The following is a 14,399-nucleotide window of genomic DNA, read 5'->3' on the forward strand; positions in this document are numbered from 1 at the left end:
CATGCAAGTCCTATCTCATCCCTTCTTCAAACACAGCGTCCCTCAGAGCTCCAAAGACAACACCAGCAGTGTCAAAATTGACCGTGAAGACTACGACCCAAAAGACAGTGAGCAGGATGTCCATTTTTACAACGACGGTGTCCAAGTGGACACTACAGACTACAGTGAGCAGGATGTCCATTTTTACATCGACGGTGTCCAAGTGGACACTACAGACGACAGTGAGCAGGATGTCCGTTTTTACAAAGAAGGCTTCCAAATGGACACTATAGATGACAGTGAGCAGGATGTCTGTTTTTACAACGACGGTGTCCAAATGGACACTACAGACGACAGTGAGCAGGATGTCCGTTTTTACAAAGAAGGCTTCCAAATGGACACTACAGACGACAGTGAGCAGGATGTCCGTTTTTACAAAGAAGGCTTCCAAATGGACACTACAGATGACAGTGAGCAGGATGTCCGTTTTTACAAAGAAGGCTTCCAAATGGACACTACAGATGACAGTGAGCAGGATGTCCGTTTTTACAACGACGGTGTCCAAATGGACACTACAGATGACAGTGAGCAGGATGTCCGTTTTTACAAAGAAGGCTTCCAAATGGACACTACAGATGACAGTGAGCAGGATGTCCGTTTTTACAACGACGGGGTCCAAGTGGACACTACAGATGACAGTGAGCAGGATGTCCGTTTTTACAACGATGGGGTCCAAGTGGACACTTATAAAGTCAGAAAGCAGCCTGTCTGTTTTTACAACGACAGCTTCCAAATGGACACTGAAGAAGACAGTCAGCAGGATGTCCAATATGAGACCAGCAATGTCGTAACAGACATTGAAGAACGAACCCTAGAGGTCAGCCAGCAGCGTCCCTCGTCACAGATGACAGAACCAGGGACGACCAACTCAGAGAAGAACAACGAAGACGTCCACACCGAGCGCAAAGTTAAAAAGAACAACTGCTGGAAGCGCCTCATCAGAAGAATCCGTGGCGGCTTTCGCTTCTTATGCGGAAAGAAGAAGTGATCACCATTTTTCTATTTTGAGGCCCATTTCTATTGCTGTAGGTGTATTATAAGTATTTCATGGGCATCATTGTGGGGCAGTGGTTAGCACTGTCCCATTGACATGAACTCTACAGCGTGGAGTTTACATGTTCTTCCTGTTTCCGAGTTTTCTCCGGGCGCTCCGGTTTTTCTCCAGTCCAAAAAAAATGCCTTTTAGGTTAATTAGTGATTATGAATTTCCCATGATAATAATTATAACAATACCTACAGCAAAAGATTAAAAAACAAATACAACAAACAGTCCAATCATTAAACAGTGAAATCAATTCAAAGTAACTCTAAAATAGTGATTTATTTTTTATTTTTTTTATTTTTTTTTTTTAAAGAAGACAATGTGTTAGTTTCCATGATCTCCTCCGTCATTACACAACTGTGGAGCCCAAAAAGAAATGCTGGGACACCTTCAGTTTTAAGGTTTGACCGCAGGTCACCACGTACCAACATTTGGAAAATTGATAGCAATACCAGCTAAAATCCGGGTGTCTCGGTGCCAATTTCGATTCCACCTTCAAAAAAAAAAAAATAAACCAACAAAATGAGTGTCTTTCAACCTGAACTTTTTTATTTGAAAAGAATGTCTGTTTCTTACAGCTTTCCTGCAATTAATTATAATTATTGGGTAGCTGCTCCATCCTTCATCACCACAACCTTCGTGCTCCGTTGGTCTCCAACCTCCTTCAACTCATCTACTACAAACATCTTTACAATACACTGTTTTGTTAACCTATCCCCTCTCCTGTCCTGTGACAGATACACAGCAGCCACGCATGTGCTGTATTTTAACTAAATTTGTAATAACACTATCCTGATTTTCAAAAAAAAAACATATGTTCTTTTTGTTACTTCTGTGACTGTGTTTTTGCTACTCGCCCTGTTAATGGTCTTTTCTTGTTTGGCAGCGCAGCCAGGGACGCGGCACACAGCGTTGGATTAAGACATCTGAAGTATAGAATCCTACAAACAAAAACATTTAATTATGATGTATTTTAATTTAGTTATTTATTTCAAATAAATGTAGCATTTAATTTTATTAGTTGTGGCTCTTCAAACTCTTTCAATCATTTCAGTGGACGTTTAGATGGGAAATAATCATTGGTTATCTGGTTGACCACAAGATACTAAAACATTTTTATTCTGTGTGCCTAAATTTTAAAATCGCCTAACACATTCAAATCTGTGTGTGTGTGTGTGTGTGTGTGTGTGTGTTTGAAAAAATAGAATTTCAGTATTTAAAATCTTGGTGTTTTTTGGTTACGTGTTTTTGAATTTTCTAATGGTCATTCGAAAATAAAAATAAAAATCGAAGTATATGTGACAATTGTTTTATATCCCTTTTTTTTTTTTACCGGTGCCTGGTAATAACATGTTATTTATCGCCAGATGGTCGGTGGTAAAGTTCCTAAAAGCTGTGTGGACGTGGAGAACACATTACAGCCAGAATCCTGTAAAACGTGTGTGGTGCTGCGAGATTAGATTCTACGGTCCAAACAGGAGAAACATGCAGAGATGACTCCAGCCGTCAAAACGTCTATGTTAAAAAAATTAATTAAAAAAAAATGAGGTGTAGTTCAAACTATCTGGTAAAGGTAGCATATCATAACTTGCACAGTCATTCAAGAATGAAGCACCGGGCAGACGGTCCATCCACAGATCAACAATCAATGGCTCGCTTTGGTACCAGATGACGTACGTTTGATGTTAGACATGCAGAACAAACAACCCTCATGCCAATCATTGAATAATAGTCATATGCAATTAATATTTAATGGTGTTTTTGCTTGAGATGTCCATCCATGTTGAATATACAGTGCGTGGCCTCCAGCTATCCTTCCCTGGAATGTCTGCCCTTCATGTCCAGCCTCCATAGTTGGTTTGGACTTCTTTTTTTTAAGGCAGAAAAGGTTTCACAAACAGCAATGTTCTTAAATTCAATCAAGCACTTCGTGCAGAAATATCCTTTCTGGTCCAACCTACATGATTCAAAATTACTTCTCAGAGTCAAACATACAAGCCTGGTTATTATATCAGAATTGTTGACATCCTTCCTTCATCTCACTACTTTCATGCTGGATGAACAGTCACATTTCTCACCGTCTCCCCTGCATACAAGAATTTTTTTTTCTGTCAGTTCAGATCATAGACGAGAGTATAAAGATGAACAATTCCTTGCAAGCTTTCAGTATATTGCATTGAATCCAATTTCAAAAGAGGCTCTTCCCTCCTCGTCATTGATCGGGGCAGAGTCTGGCCTGATGGACAAGACTTGCGGCGACTGTCTCTTCAGATTTAATCACATCCAGAGCCTCACCAAAACATTATTCTGTAGTCGCTCCCTCCTTATTGAGGCCACCAGGTCACCTGCCAAACAAGAAGGCCCAGAGCACCGGGCCCGCCAGCCGTCTACCAACTGTACATCTGCGCTGTTTATCTACACCTGCATCATAATCAGTTCTCTAAATCCTCAAGAAGGTTTTTGGAGGTCTGCTGAGCAGACGGGAGGTTCATCCTGACAGCCTTTCCTACACCCATCAGCCATGGTCCTGTTTTATTATTCCCATTCACAAAAAACACATACAGTACATTTGCTACTGAAGTAACAGTTTGCGTGGTATTTGATGGCGCGGGTACGTGTTCCTGAAAGCTGCAAAACACCGGAAATAAATTAGACCGATTACAATCACATGATGTAGGGTGGTGACAACATTTGGGAAGCGACACCAACACCTCCTGAAACTTTGATTTTTCAATTCAAATTTTGATCCCGTTACCCAAAGCTTGTTCTAGTGGTGGCGGAGCATTTCTACTGTGCTGCAAGGCCCCATTGCCTGAAGAAAAAAAAAAAAAAAAAAAAAAAGGCAAATAATAAAAGAAACTATTAGTAATTAGTTTACTAACAGTTTGTTTATTATTTGCCTTCAAAACAAACAAGACTGAATAAAACAGCATCTCAACGGTGGAACCAGCCTGGACATCACAGTGTCGGTTTGAACAAGAACAACACTTCCACGGTTTTAATATCAAAATCAAAAGTCCAACATGAGTATAAAACCTTCACGTAAAAACACAAACAAACACAAAGAGCTGAACAACAACAACAACAACAACAGGTCCGGTGAGCTAGAAGCTACATTAGCCTGTAGAAGCTCATGTGGACGTTGTCTGTGGTGCATTGCGACATCAACAGCTGTCTCGGGTCACAAACAATGATGGTAAACACGTCGGCATGTAAACATTGTGGTTGTTAAACTCTCTGAAACGACCAGCAGTGGAAACGTAAACAAAACGTGTGGCTAGTTCCCACTTTTTTTTTTTTTTTGCAAGCTAATTGCTAGTTTGTCCGATTATGACGCGGTCACCTGGTCGTTATTGTTTTAAAGAGTCCTTCTACTGAAGCTGTTCATATTCAGGGACTCTGACAAGTGTTTCATACAACTGAAGTTGTTTTAGGATATGAATTGTTTAGCTACATTTGCAGAGCTCCCCGGCACTGTAATGCCGTCGCCTACCTTTGACGTCATCTTCTCACGGAAGGACAAGGGAATTCTGGGAGTTGAGGTTTTAGCAAAACTGGAAACCAAACGCCAGAAAATACAGGTATTAAGAGGCGGGTTTAATTTACTAATGACAAAAGGAAATGTTAATATTATAGATGCGGGACTTTCAACAGTATATATACTGTTCTTCCTCCTACAATAAGAAATACTGACCTTCTTTGTTTTATGAAAGAAAAGTCGTGGCGGTAACCCTGTAACCTTTAGTTTTACACCATCATCAGGACCAATATTTACCAGTGAACAGTGTGTTTATTAATGATAACTTACAGCCCTACATTTGAGGGCAGGAAGTTTCTTTCAAAATGTTAAATGGCCACAGAGCATAAAACCTTTTAGTAACACCGACTTTTCCTCTTGTTCAACCTTAAGGCCACAACAATTTACAGAGGATATTATAGAGTAATGCTTTAGACTTTAATGGCTGTGATACTTTTTGTCAGGCCATCCATCCTCTGGACAAAACCTAAACTTTTAGCCTCAAAACTGGACTAAAATAAAGCACAATCATCTGTGGTTTGTTCTGTCCATTACGTTCACATTGTGGCGGTCTGCTGACATTGCAACATGAAGGTGCGCATTTAGAGGATTTGTAAATTTCACTCTCGAAGTTGTTGTTGGTGTGAATTGCAAATCATACCACATTAAGAAAAAATGCTGGAAACAAATTAATTTCACATGAACACCAATGCAGAACTCAATGAGTTTAATTGACAGTTACAGAGAACAGTTCGTACTGTCTCACTAAAAGTCAATATAAACAAACAAACACATTAAGCAGAAGACTACATGCACACAATGCATGTAGTGGTAACTCTCTGCACAGGCATGTAATTAGATTTACATTGATTTGTAAGAGTGTTTGTTGAACAAGCAGAAATATCTGCCTTAGATGAGCGGGGCACTGGAACACCATACAGAAAGATGACTTTTGATTTTCTACACAATGTATTATTGGTATGGTGTTTCAAAATCTTTAAGGCACTAGAGAGCGGGAGAGGAAGTCAGCCACGGTCATCTGCGCCCCCGGGCCTATGGACCACCTTGAAATTAAAGGGCTGTAAAGCCAGATACCACCGAGTGATCCGGGCGTTGGTATCTTTCATGCGGTGGAGCCACTAGAGCGGAGCGTGGTCCGAACAGAGGGTGAATGGGCGTCCCAGGAGGTAGTACCGCAGGGAGTCGACCGCCCACCGGATGGCCAGGCACTCCTTCTCCACCGTGCTGTACCTGGCCTCCCTCTCCGATAACTTCCGGCTGATGTACACAACAAGGCGGTCAACCCCCCCGCACCTCCTGGGACAAAACGGCCCCCAGCCCTCTGTTCGACGCATTAGTCTGCAGGGTAAAGGGGAGAGAGAAGTTAGGTGTGTGGAGGAGCGGTTCCCCACAGAGAGCGTGTTTCACCCTCTCAAACGCCCACTGGCACTGCTCCGTCCACTGGACCGAATCTGAGGCACCTTTCCGAGTCAGGTCGGTCAAGGGACTGGTCAGATCCGCAAAGGTCAGGATGAACCGTCTATAATAACCTGCCAGCGCCAAAAATCGCCTCACCTCTTTTTTAGTCTTGGGCCGCGAGCAGGCTGCGATAGCAGCAGTCTTGTCCACCTGAGGACGCACCTGCCCGCCGCCCAAGTGGTACCCCAGATACCGTACCTCCCTCCGTCCAACCGCACACTTCCCTGGGTTGGCAGTGAGCCCGGCCCGCCTCAGGGACTCCAGCACCATGCCCACATGCTCCGCCCAGGTGGTGCTGTGGATGATTACATCATCCAGGTAGGCGGCCGCATATGCAGCATGCGGACGCAGCACCCGGTCCATGAGGCGTTGGAAAGTGGCCGGGGCACCGAACAACCCAAAGGGAAGGGTGGGAAATTGGTATAACCCAAACGGAGTGGAGAAGGCCGTTTTTTCCTTGGACTCCGGCGAGAGAGGAATCTGCCAGTAGCCTTTGGTTAAATCCAGTGTTGTAAAGAAACGCGCAGTACCCAGCCGGTCCAGGAGTTCGTCGACCCGGGGCATTGGGTACGCATCAAATCGCAACACATCATTCCCCCTGCGATAGTCCACACAGAACCGTATAGATCCATCCTTCTTGATAACAAGAACAATGGGGCTACACCAGGCACTGTTGGACTCTTCCATTACTCCCATCTCCAGCATAGCAGCCAATTCCCTCTGAACAGCTTTTCTTTTGTGTTAAATGGCCACAGAGTCATGACCCTACCGCACCGTCACGCCTGGGGACGTCTCAATGTGATGTACTATGAGGTTCGTGCGTCCTGGCAGGAGGGAAAACGCATCAGCAAACTGCTCCTGCAACTGGGCAACGTCTGTTCTCTGGGTCCCGGAGAGATGGGCGTCGAAAGGGAGCGAGGCAGGTTTGGTGGACTTTGGAACCTGTAGCCCCAGCTCCTCTCTCAGATACTGCAGACACCAGACACAGACTCCGTCTCTCTCCATGCTTTTAGGAGGTTGAGGTGGTAGAGCTGTGTAGCTCCGCCCCTGTCAGAACGCACCACCTCATAGTCGACATCCCCTACTCACCGTGTGACCACAAAGGGCCCTTGCCACTTGGCGAGGAGTTTCGAGCTGGAAGAAGGAAGCAATACAAGTAGCTTTTCTCCCGGTGTGAATTGCCTCAGCCTGTCTCTAATCAATGAGAAGTGCGGATATGACTGCTGCGTCAGGGCGCACCAGCTGACCATCAATTCTTATCACTTGGTCAAAGGAAAAGCGTAGAGTATCGTCACAAGACTGCTCAAGTGGAAAATCCTCCATGGAGTGTAATTCAGGAACCAGTGGAGTCTCCACGGGAGGCTCCGCTGGATCCCCCTCCCCGTCTGCAGTGTCGGACAACATCGCATCACCACTGAGCACAGCACACATATCGCATGACCCTGTCTGCCGTGAACACACCTCTGCACACTGCCTCATTAAACTTATGAAACCCAGGCCAATCTGTTCCCAAGATTAGGGGGTATGTAAGGTGGGAACTAACTGCAACCTGTATGCTATGCTTTTTCCCCAAGTATCTAATTTCCACTGACACTATGGGATACTCATGAACATCCCCATGCACACAGCTAATCTTCACCCACAATGCCTCCACCAATGCCCCAGGCCGAACCAGGCTCTGGTGAATCATCGACTGTGTACAGCCCGAATCCACCATTGCCTGATGTACACCCCCCTGGATTCTTACCGGAACGCGGTATGTCGCCCCTGGACCGAGGGAGGGTGTTGGAGGGCCGGCAACCTGGATCACCATGAGTGGACACTCCTTCCGGCAGTGTCCAGGTTGCCCACACCTCCAACAGTCCTGCCTTGACGCCTAAGGAGACTGTGGAGAAGGGATAGGGGTGAGGCCGTGGAGCCGCCAGTGGCCGAGCTGGAAGCTGGGGCTGGAACTTCCTCCGAGGGGCCGGAATGACTGCAGGTCATCTGCGGCAGTCATTTTATGCAGCACCACTCCTGCTAACGTAGGGGGGGCGGCGCCGGCAGATCGTGCAGCGGGCTGTTCCAGTGCGTGGGCCTGCCGCTCCGCCTGGCTCTGCAGTACCCCCAGGAACTGCCGGTTAGCCTCCGCCTGGCTCCTCTGCATGGCCGCGATCTCCTCCAGCATCTAACCTAGGACGAGGGCAGCTGGTGCCGGCATGCCCCGCTGGTGCCGGCAGGCCCCTCTGCTGCGTGTCCGTCTCCTCGCTGGGCCCCGCATTGGGTGCCAGTGTGACATGCAGCTCGCTATCACCAGTGGGTTCTTTCCAACACGAACAACAACAGTCAGCCGATGTAAGGTTTCCAAGGTGTTTATGCCACCCAACACAAACAAACCATGAGCACGCCACAATTTCTGGGTCTTTTCTCTCAAGCGGCCACCCTGCTCCTCTGTCCTCCGTCTCTCGTCTGGTGACCTGCTTGGGTTTTATCTGGGTTCGGGAGGGACAATCAGGGATGTGATTCAGCTGGGGCTAATTAAGCCCCTTCCAGGCACCGTTCCCTGAACCACTCCCCCAATCAGTCCCTCCTGCAGCTGAGCCAAACCACACCCCGCCACCACAATTCCTTATTGAACATCTCTGCCTATAAAGTTTGAGTCTTTCCAACAGCTGAGAGCAAACACATGTTTTAGTTCGTACAGTTCATTAAGTTTACAAAACACAGAATAATTCTGTGTTGCAGAGAGTAAGAAAGTACACGTATACTTCAAGACCAGTCTGTCCACCCACCCACCCACCCATCCATCCATCCTAGGCTAAGAAGAAAATGTTGATAGGTTGCTGAATTTTGAAGTATGCATATTTCCATTTGACGTCACTTAATACTGCCCTGCACTTCATTTCAGAGGGAAAAATTGTAGGAAAAATGGTGTAATTTTTTTTTTAAAAGTAGAAATCTACAAGATTTGCTTGGCAGCTTTAGTTAGTCTTCAGATGAAGATTTGATAGATAATATAACAAGCAGTACAATACATTGTTCAAGACTGAATTAGTGGTTTCCAGCCTATTTGTTCTCAGACCTCGTACAAAAATAAGTGTGTCAGGGTCCCATTTCAGATGTCTGGAAGTTGTTAACTGCTCCACCAGACAGTGCTTTTTCTCTCAACTTGTCACATAGTTTCATTTAAATAACGTTAAAATTATTTTATCTCGTCAAAAACCAAAGATTCAAAAACAAAGTCCAAACACTGAAAACAGATTTGTGGATCGGAACTGTTTTTAATTTTTTCCTCTCCCAGTAATCACCTCTCATGTGTATCTGTTGTCCCTGGATATAAAAGTGGATATAAAGTAGGTCCAACCAGCTCCACCTGCAGCAGCTACACAACAGTAACATGCTGCTGACACACTGATGCTTCACTGTTAGCAATCTAATGATCAGTCAGAGGGCCCGAACCGGGACTTTTGCTTGGATACTTTAACTAGATTTTACTGCTGGGATTTTTCATGCAGGACTTTTACTTGTAATTGAGAATTTTTACATTGATGTACTGGCACTTTTACTCAGCCTAAGAAAAGGTAAGTTACATTGTGGACACTTATGATTCATTCAGTGGTGCAAGAAAAAGAGTAAAGAAGAATACTTTTAGACTAAAATGTGAGACTGGTGATAAAGCCAACATGCAGAGTCTCCACCATCCTGAAAATATGTCTCTGCTGTACGATCCAGGGTTTACAAATGTATGAATGGAGCTATCACAAGGAAGACAGAATTGGGTATTTAATTTAGTGAATCAAGTTCCACCAAGTCTTTTCAAAGAAGTTGGACACAGTGTAGTGTTTGTGGATCCATCGTGGTCTGCTGGACTTGAAGTTAAGGCGACTGTTATGTTTTGTTTTTTGTTTTTAAAGAATCCAGCTGTAAAAAAAAAAAAAAAAAAAAGTGACTAAAAATGAAATAACTTGCATTAAAGATAAATGTTGAACATGATCCCAATTTTGTCTTTAAAGCAAAATCTCAGAAGATACATGTTCAGGCTGTTGCACAAATGAATCATAATTAACTTTTTCTTCTTCTTTTATCATCCAAGCCAGGAAGCATTTATACGTTGTCCACCATTTGCAGCTGCACATTTGTCACCTTTATTATTATTTTTTATTTATTATTATTATTTTTTTTGCATCCCCTCATCCTCACCAGCAGCCACCGCCGTCACTTCGCAGGCAAACGAGCCTTTTTCTGCCCGACATTATCTTCATCCAGGCTCCGCCGGAAAGGAGGCTGAAATGACGGACGCAACCACGGGAGAGACACCCGGGGACAGTTTATTTACATCTGAAAAGGCACTGTAAGTTTAGAGGGAAGCCGATGCGTGTGTCTCCCTCTTTTTACTTTCACCGACCCCCTCCTCCTCCTCCTCTCCTCCTCCTCCTCTCCTCCTCCTCCGCTGGCAGAAATTTATAAAGAACAAAAAATCCGCCGAGGGAGGGAGGGGGGTTGATATACGCCGAGGCTGAAATCGAGAGGCGAACCCAGGGAAAGAGGAGTAATTCGTACACGGGACTTTCCCCCCCTTAGTCCCCCAAAAAGGAGGGGGAAAAGTCGCAATATTGGAAACGAAAAGGAATGAGCTTTCCGAGGGCGTGAAAACATCTGCAATTGTGGAGACTTTATATATTTTTATTTCGAAAAAATATGGCCGAGAACGTTCTGGACTCTGGCCCGCCTTCAGCCAAGAGGCCTAAACTCTCCTCTCCGGCACTTTCCGCCTCCGCCAGCGAAGGAAACGGTACGTATTGTTTCAGGATACCCCCTTTTTTTTGGTGTGTGTGTGTGACGCCGTTATTCGTTAAGTCTTGTTTTTTATTTTTTTTTATTTTCGGTGGCTCGTGTCGGCGTGAAAGAGAAGCGGAAGACGGCGGGATTTACTCCTTCTGTTTTTGTCGTAGCTCGCTAAGCGTTAGCGTGCTAGCAGTCGTGCGTGTGTGTGTGTGTGTGGAGAACGGCTCGCATGCTAACAGCCATTTTAGCCGAAGGTTAGCTGCGCTAGCCCCCAGTTAGCCAAACTGAATGCGGGTCCACAAACCGACGGTCGCCCGGGAGCCGATGGCTGCTTCAACCGGGGCTCGGATGTAAAAAAAAACCCAACTCGCGGTGAAGTTTCTGCCCCCCTCACGGTTGTGTCCGACTGTCAGGTCGCCGCAGCTCCTCCCGTCCGGTATTTGAGTTTTCACGGCTCCCAACGTCTCCGACAGCCCTCATCATAACTACCCGTAATCACGTCGGGGTCGCCAGCGGTTGCTGCTAAATTTAGGCCCGCGGGTCCGACTGGTTGTTCCGCTCAAATTGCCATTTTATGTTGTTTTTTTTGTGTGTTTTTTGTGTGTGTGTTTTTTTTTTTTTTTTCTGGATGTCGTGTGGCCTCAGAGCCCAAAACCGTGGAGCATGGACAGCGCCATGCCCCGCCGAGGCGACACCAAAACCAGGGAGCCAAGTTAGCCACCAAAAAAAAAAAAACTGCTCCCAGCACGAAATAATCACCCAGATTTCATTACTTAAATCATTCACTCGGTCTTTATTTTATTTATTTTTGTTTAATCGCGAACAGCTTCATCTTTAACGGTGGCAGAAAGACACTCGGATGTTGCACACATTGCGTGATTGCATTTTGTGGACCACTTCGCTGCTGTCAAGAAAATCAGCAGTAAATGTTAAAATTATTGGAGACAGCGTGTTTATTTGCCAGAGTTGGATTTGGAAACAAAAAATAACCAGCAACACAACCTGTTTTTATACAACCTCTTGTTTCTGTGCTTTCGCCTTCAGAAATAATGCCGATTTTTTTTTTTTTTTTTTTTTTTTTTTTTTTTTTTTTAGTACAGTGAAGGTTAGAAATGCAGCTGCATGATTGTTTTTATGGTCTGTCAATCAGTTCGTTGACCGATCAGCTGGTCTGTAAACATCACCAAAAAAAAAAGAGAAACATTTTCATGTCTTGTTTTGTTCAACCAGCAGTTCAAAATTTGAAAATACAAAAATTAGAGGCATATAGACCAAGAAAAGCAACAGTTTCTTACATGTGGAAACACTGGACTGGTAAATGATTTGCATGTTTTCTGGTAATATTTCTCAATGTTTTGATTATCAAAATAATTGGTGATAAATTTTCTGTTGATTGATTCCTCTCGAGCTCTCGGCTCCACCTGCCACCAAAAAGTATTCAGCTAATAGGCAAATGAAACGGGATAAAACACATTTAAATTTTCTGATCTGTGATGAACTTGAATAATAACTGGCACAACTAATTGATGTCTAAATGCTCACTGAGTATGTGGTCGCTTCAGAGGAATAACAGTGATTTATGGAAAAATAGAAATCAGGACCACATCAGACTATGAACTCTGAGAGGTTTGGTGGGTTGTGATCTTTTGTCTTGATGTCAATCATGTTGCTTTCTTAATTGCCTAAACTGTGTGCTGTTCAACTCACTGCAATCAAACTGACTCAGTGAGAGTGTGTCTGTACTGACTTGACTCCATTTTGTGGCATTGTTTGTTTGAAATGGTCCATTTGTCACCATGTGTGTATAAACCTGTCTTTGCTGGTCAGTGATTCTCTCCGTTTGCAGGCCATGTGGGCGTGTGTGTTTGCATATATGTGCATTCAACTACACACACAACCACATGGTCATCTGACAATCACTTATTGTTTTGTGCATTATGGGCATGTTATTATTTCTAATGGGAGAAAAATGGTCATACACCTCGAAACAGCTTTTATCACTTTCTGATGTCAAGCATGCAATTGCATTTTCACTCAATCATGCTGAAAAATCAAGGATTATAGCAGCTTAACATAGCTGTGGCCCTTTTTGTCCTCCTCATCCTCTACCTGTTTTGTCTCCTGTCTCATTGTCTCAACCCTCCTAAACTTTGTGTCCTTCTTCTTTTCAGATCTTGGCTCACTCTTTGACTTGGAGCATGACCTCCCAGATGAGCTCATCAGCTCTAATGAACCAGGTCTGGTCAATGGTGGGGACCTTAACCAGTTGCACACCACTCTGGGAGGAGGACCTGCAGGGTTGGGTTCTGGAGGGGCAGCAGGAATGGGTCTGGGGCTTGGCCCTGGCCCTGGAGGAGGTCCTGGGGGTGTTGGCGGCGGCCAGGATGCAGTGGCCAAGCACAAACAGCTGTCCGAACTTTTGCGTTCGGGGGCGACCACCTCGGCTCAGCAAGGGCACCAAGGACCCATGGGTAGCCAAGGAGGCCCCACTACCATGGGGCAACACTTGGTGAACATGAAGGCTCCTGGTCAGGGTCCTCAACAGATGATTGGCCAGGGGCAGCAGCACCTTTCTCCCCAGCAGCAGGCCAACATGATGCAGCAGCAACAGAACGCTGCAGCTGGAATGATGGGCAGCATGAACAGGGCCATGATGGGAGCACAGCAGAAAGGCAATAACGGACAGCAGCAGCCAGGCATGATTGGGAGCCAGGTTATGAATGGCTCCCCCAGGATGGGCTTTGGTAATCAGGGGATGGCCGGCAGCGGTAACCTGTTGGCTGAGACCCTACAGCAGCAGGGAGCCGGGGGCCAGGCAGGGATGAGAGGCCAGCAACCTGGAGCAATGAACAAGGTAGGGACTCTAACTTATAGAAATGTGTGTGTGTGTGTGATTTCTATCATGTTAGATTTTAAAAAAGGAAGGAATTTATATGGTTTTATTTTTATTATCTTCAGCTTAATTCTTTAAACCTTCAATATTACCCAGAGCCGTACGTTTCAAGCAAGACACATTAACTAATTCAGGGAAGCATTGGTATATAATTATTAAATAAACAGAAAATATTTTGCTTTTGTTTCTCCTTTTAAATTACAATACTTAACTGCAGGATCTAGTTTCCACTTAGTCCTTTTTTTTTTTTTTGCACCGCCACAAAGTCATGCTTTGATTCCATGACCATATCGCAGTATTTTAACAACCACGAGTGATGCACAGCACTCTCATGTTTGTAGTTGAAGTGGCAGAAAACGGCTCAGTTTGTGTGATTGACAGTCCCTCGGGAGTGACAGTAAAATGTTGCAGCGGCAGGCTTCTGCTGTTGCTGCTGACTGAACATGGTGGAGACACTGATGTTTGATTTAAGCAGAGATCTAACACAGTGAGAGGGTTTCCGGGGTAGGTATAGGAAAAGAAAAAAGTAAAAGCAAAAATGAAATGGAGCTTGTGAATGCAATTAATGAAAGAGAGGAGGGAAGACAGAGGGATGCTGATGAGGAATAGATCAGTATTTTCATTTTTTATAAAACAGCCCCCTCTGTCTGCAGGGAGGAAAGAGG

The 14,399-nt window shown here is 44.8% G+C and overlaps 1 protein-coding gene across 5 annotated transcripts in view; it reads left to right on the plus strand.

Annotated features, from left to right (window-relative positions):
* Positions 1-10,321: 10,321 nt before the first annotated feature.
* The window catches only part of ep300a (E1A binding protein p300 a), a 34,103-nt gene continuing 30,025 nt past the window's right edge, over positions 10,322-14,399 (plus strand). For 4 of the 5 annotated variants that reach the window (XM_069156069.1, XM_069156072.1, XM_069156070.1 and 1 more), the window contains exons 1-2: positions 10,322-10,848; positions 13,013-13,695. In XM_069156069.1, the coding sequence (XP_069012170.1) occupies positions 10,755-10,848; positions 13,013-13,695 (777 nt within the window). In that variant the 5' untranslated portion in view covers positions 10,322-10,754. The remainder of the gene's footprint in view (positions 10,849-13,012; positions 13,696-14,399) is intronic. The other variant, XM_069156074.1, reaches the window with a different exon arrangement.

This window comes from Embiotoca jacksoni, unplaced genomic scaffold (genome assembly GCF_022577435.1).
Source record: "Embiotoca jacksoni isolate LCO1_2020_lvr unplaced genomic scaffold, fEmbJac1.0.p SCAF_20, whole genome shotgun sequence".
Lineage (NCBI taxonomy): Eukaryota > Metazoa > Chordata > Actinopteri > Embiotocidae > Embiotoca > Embiotoca jacksoni.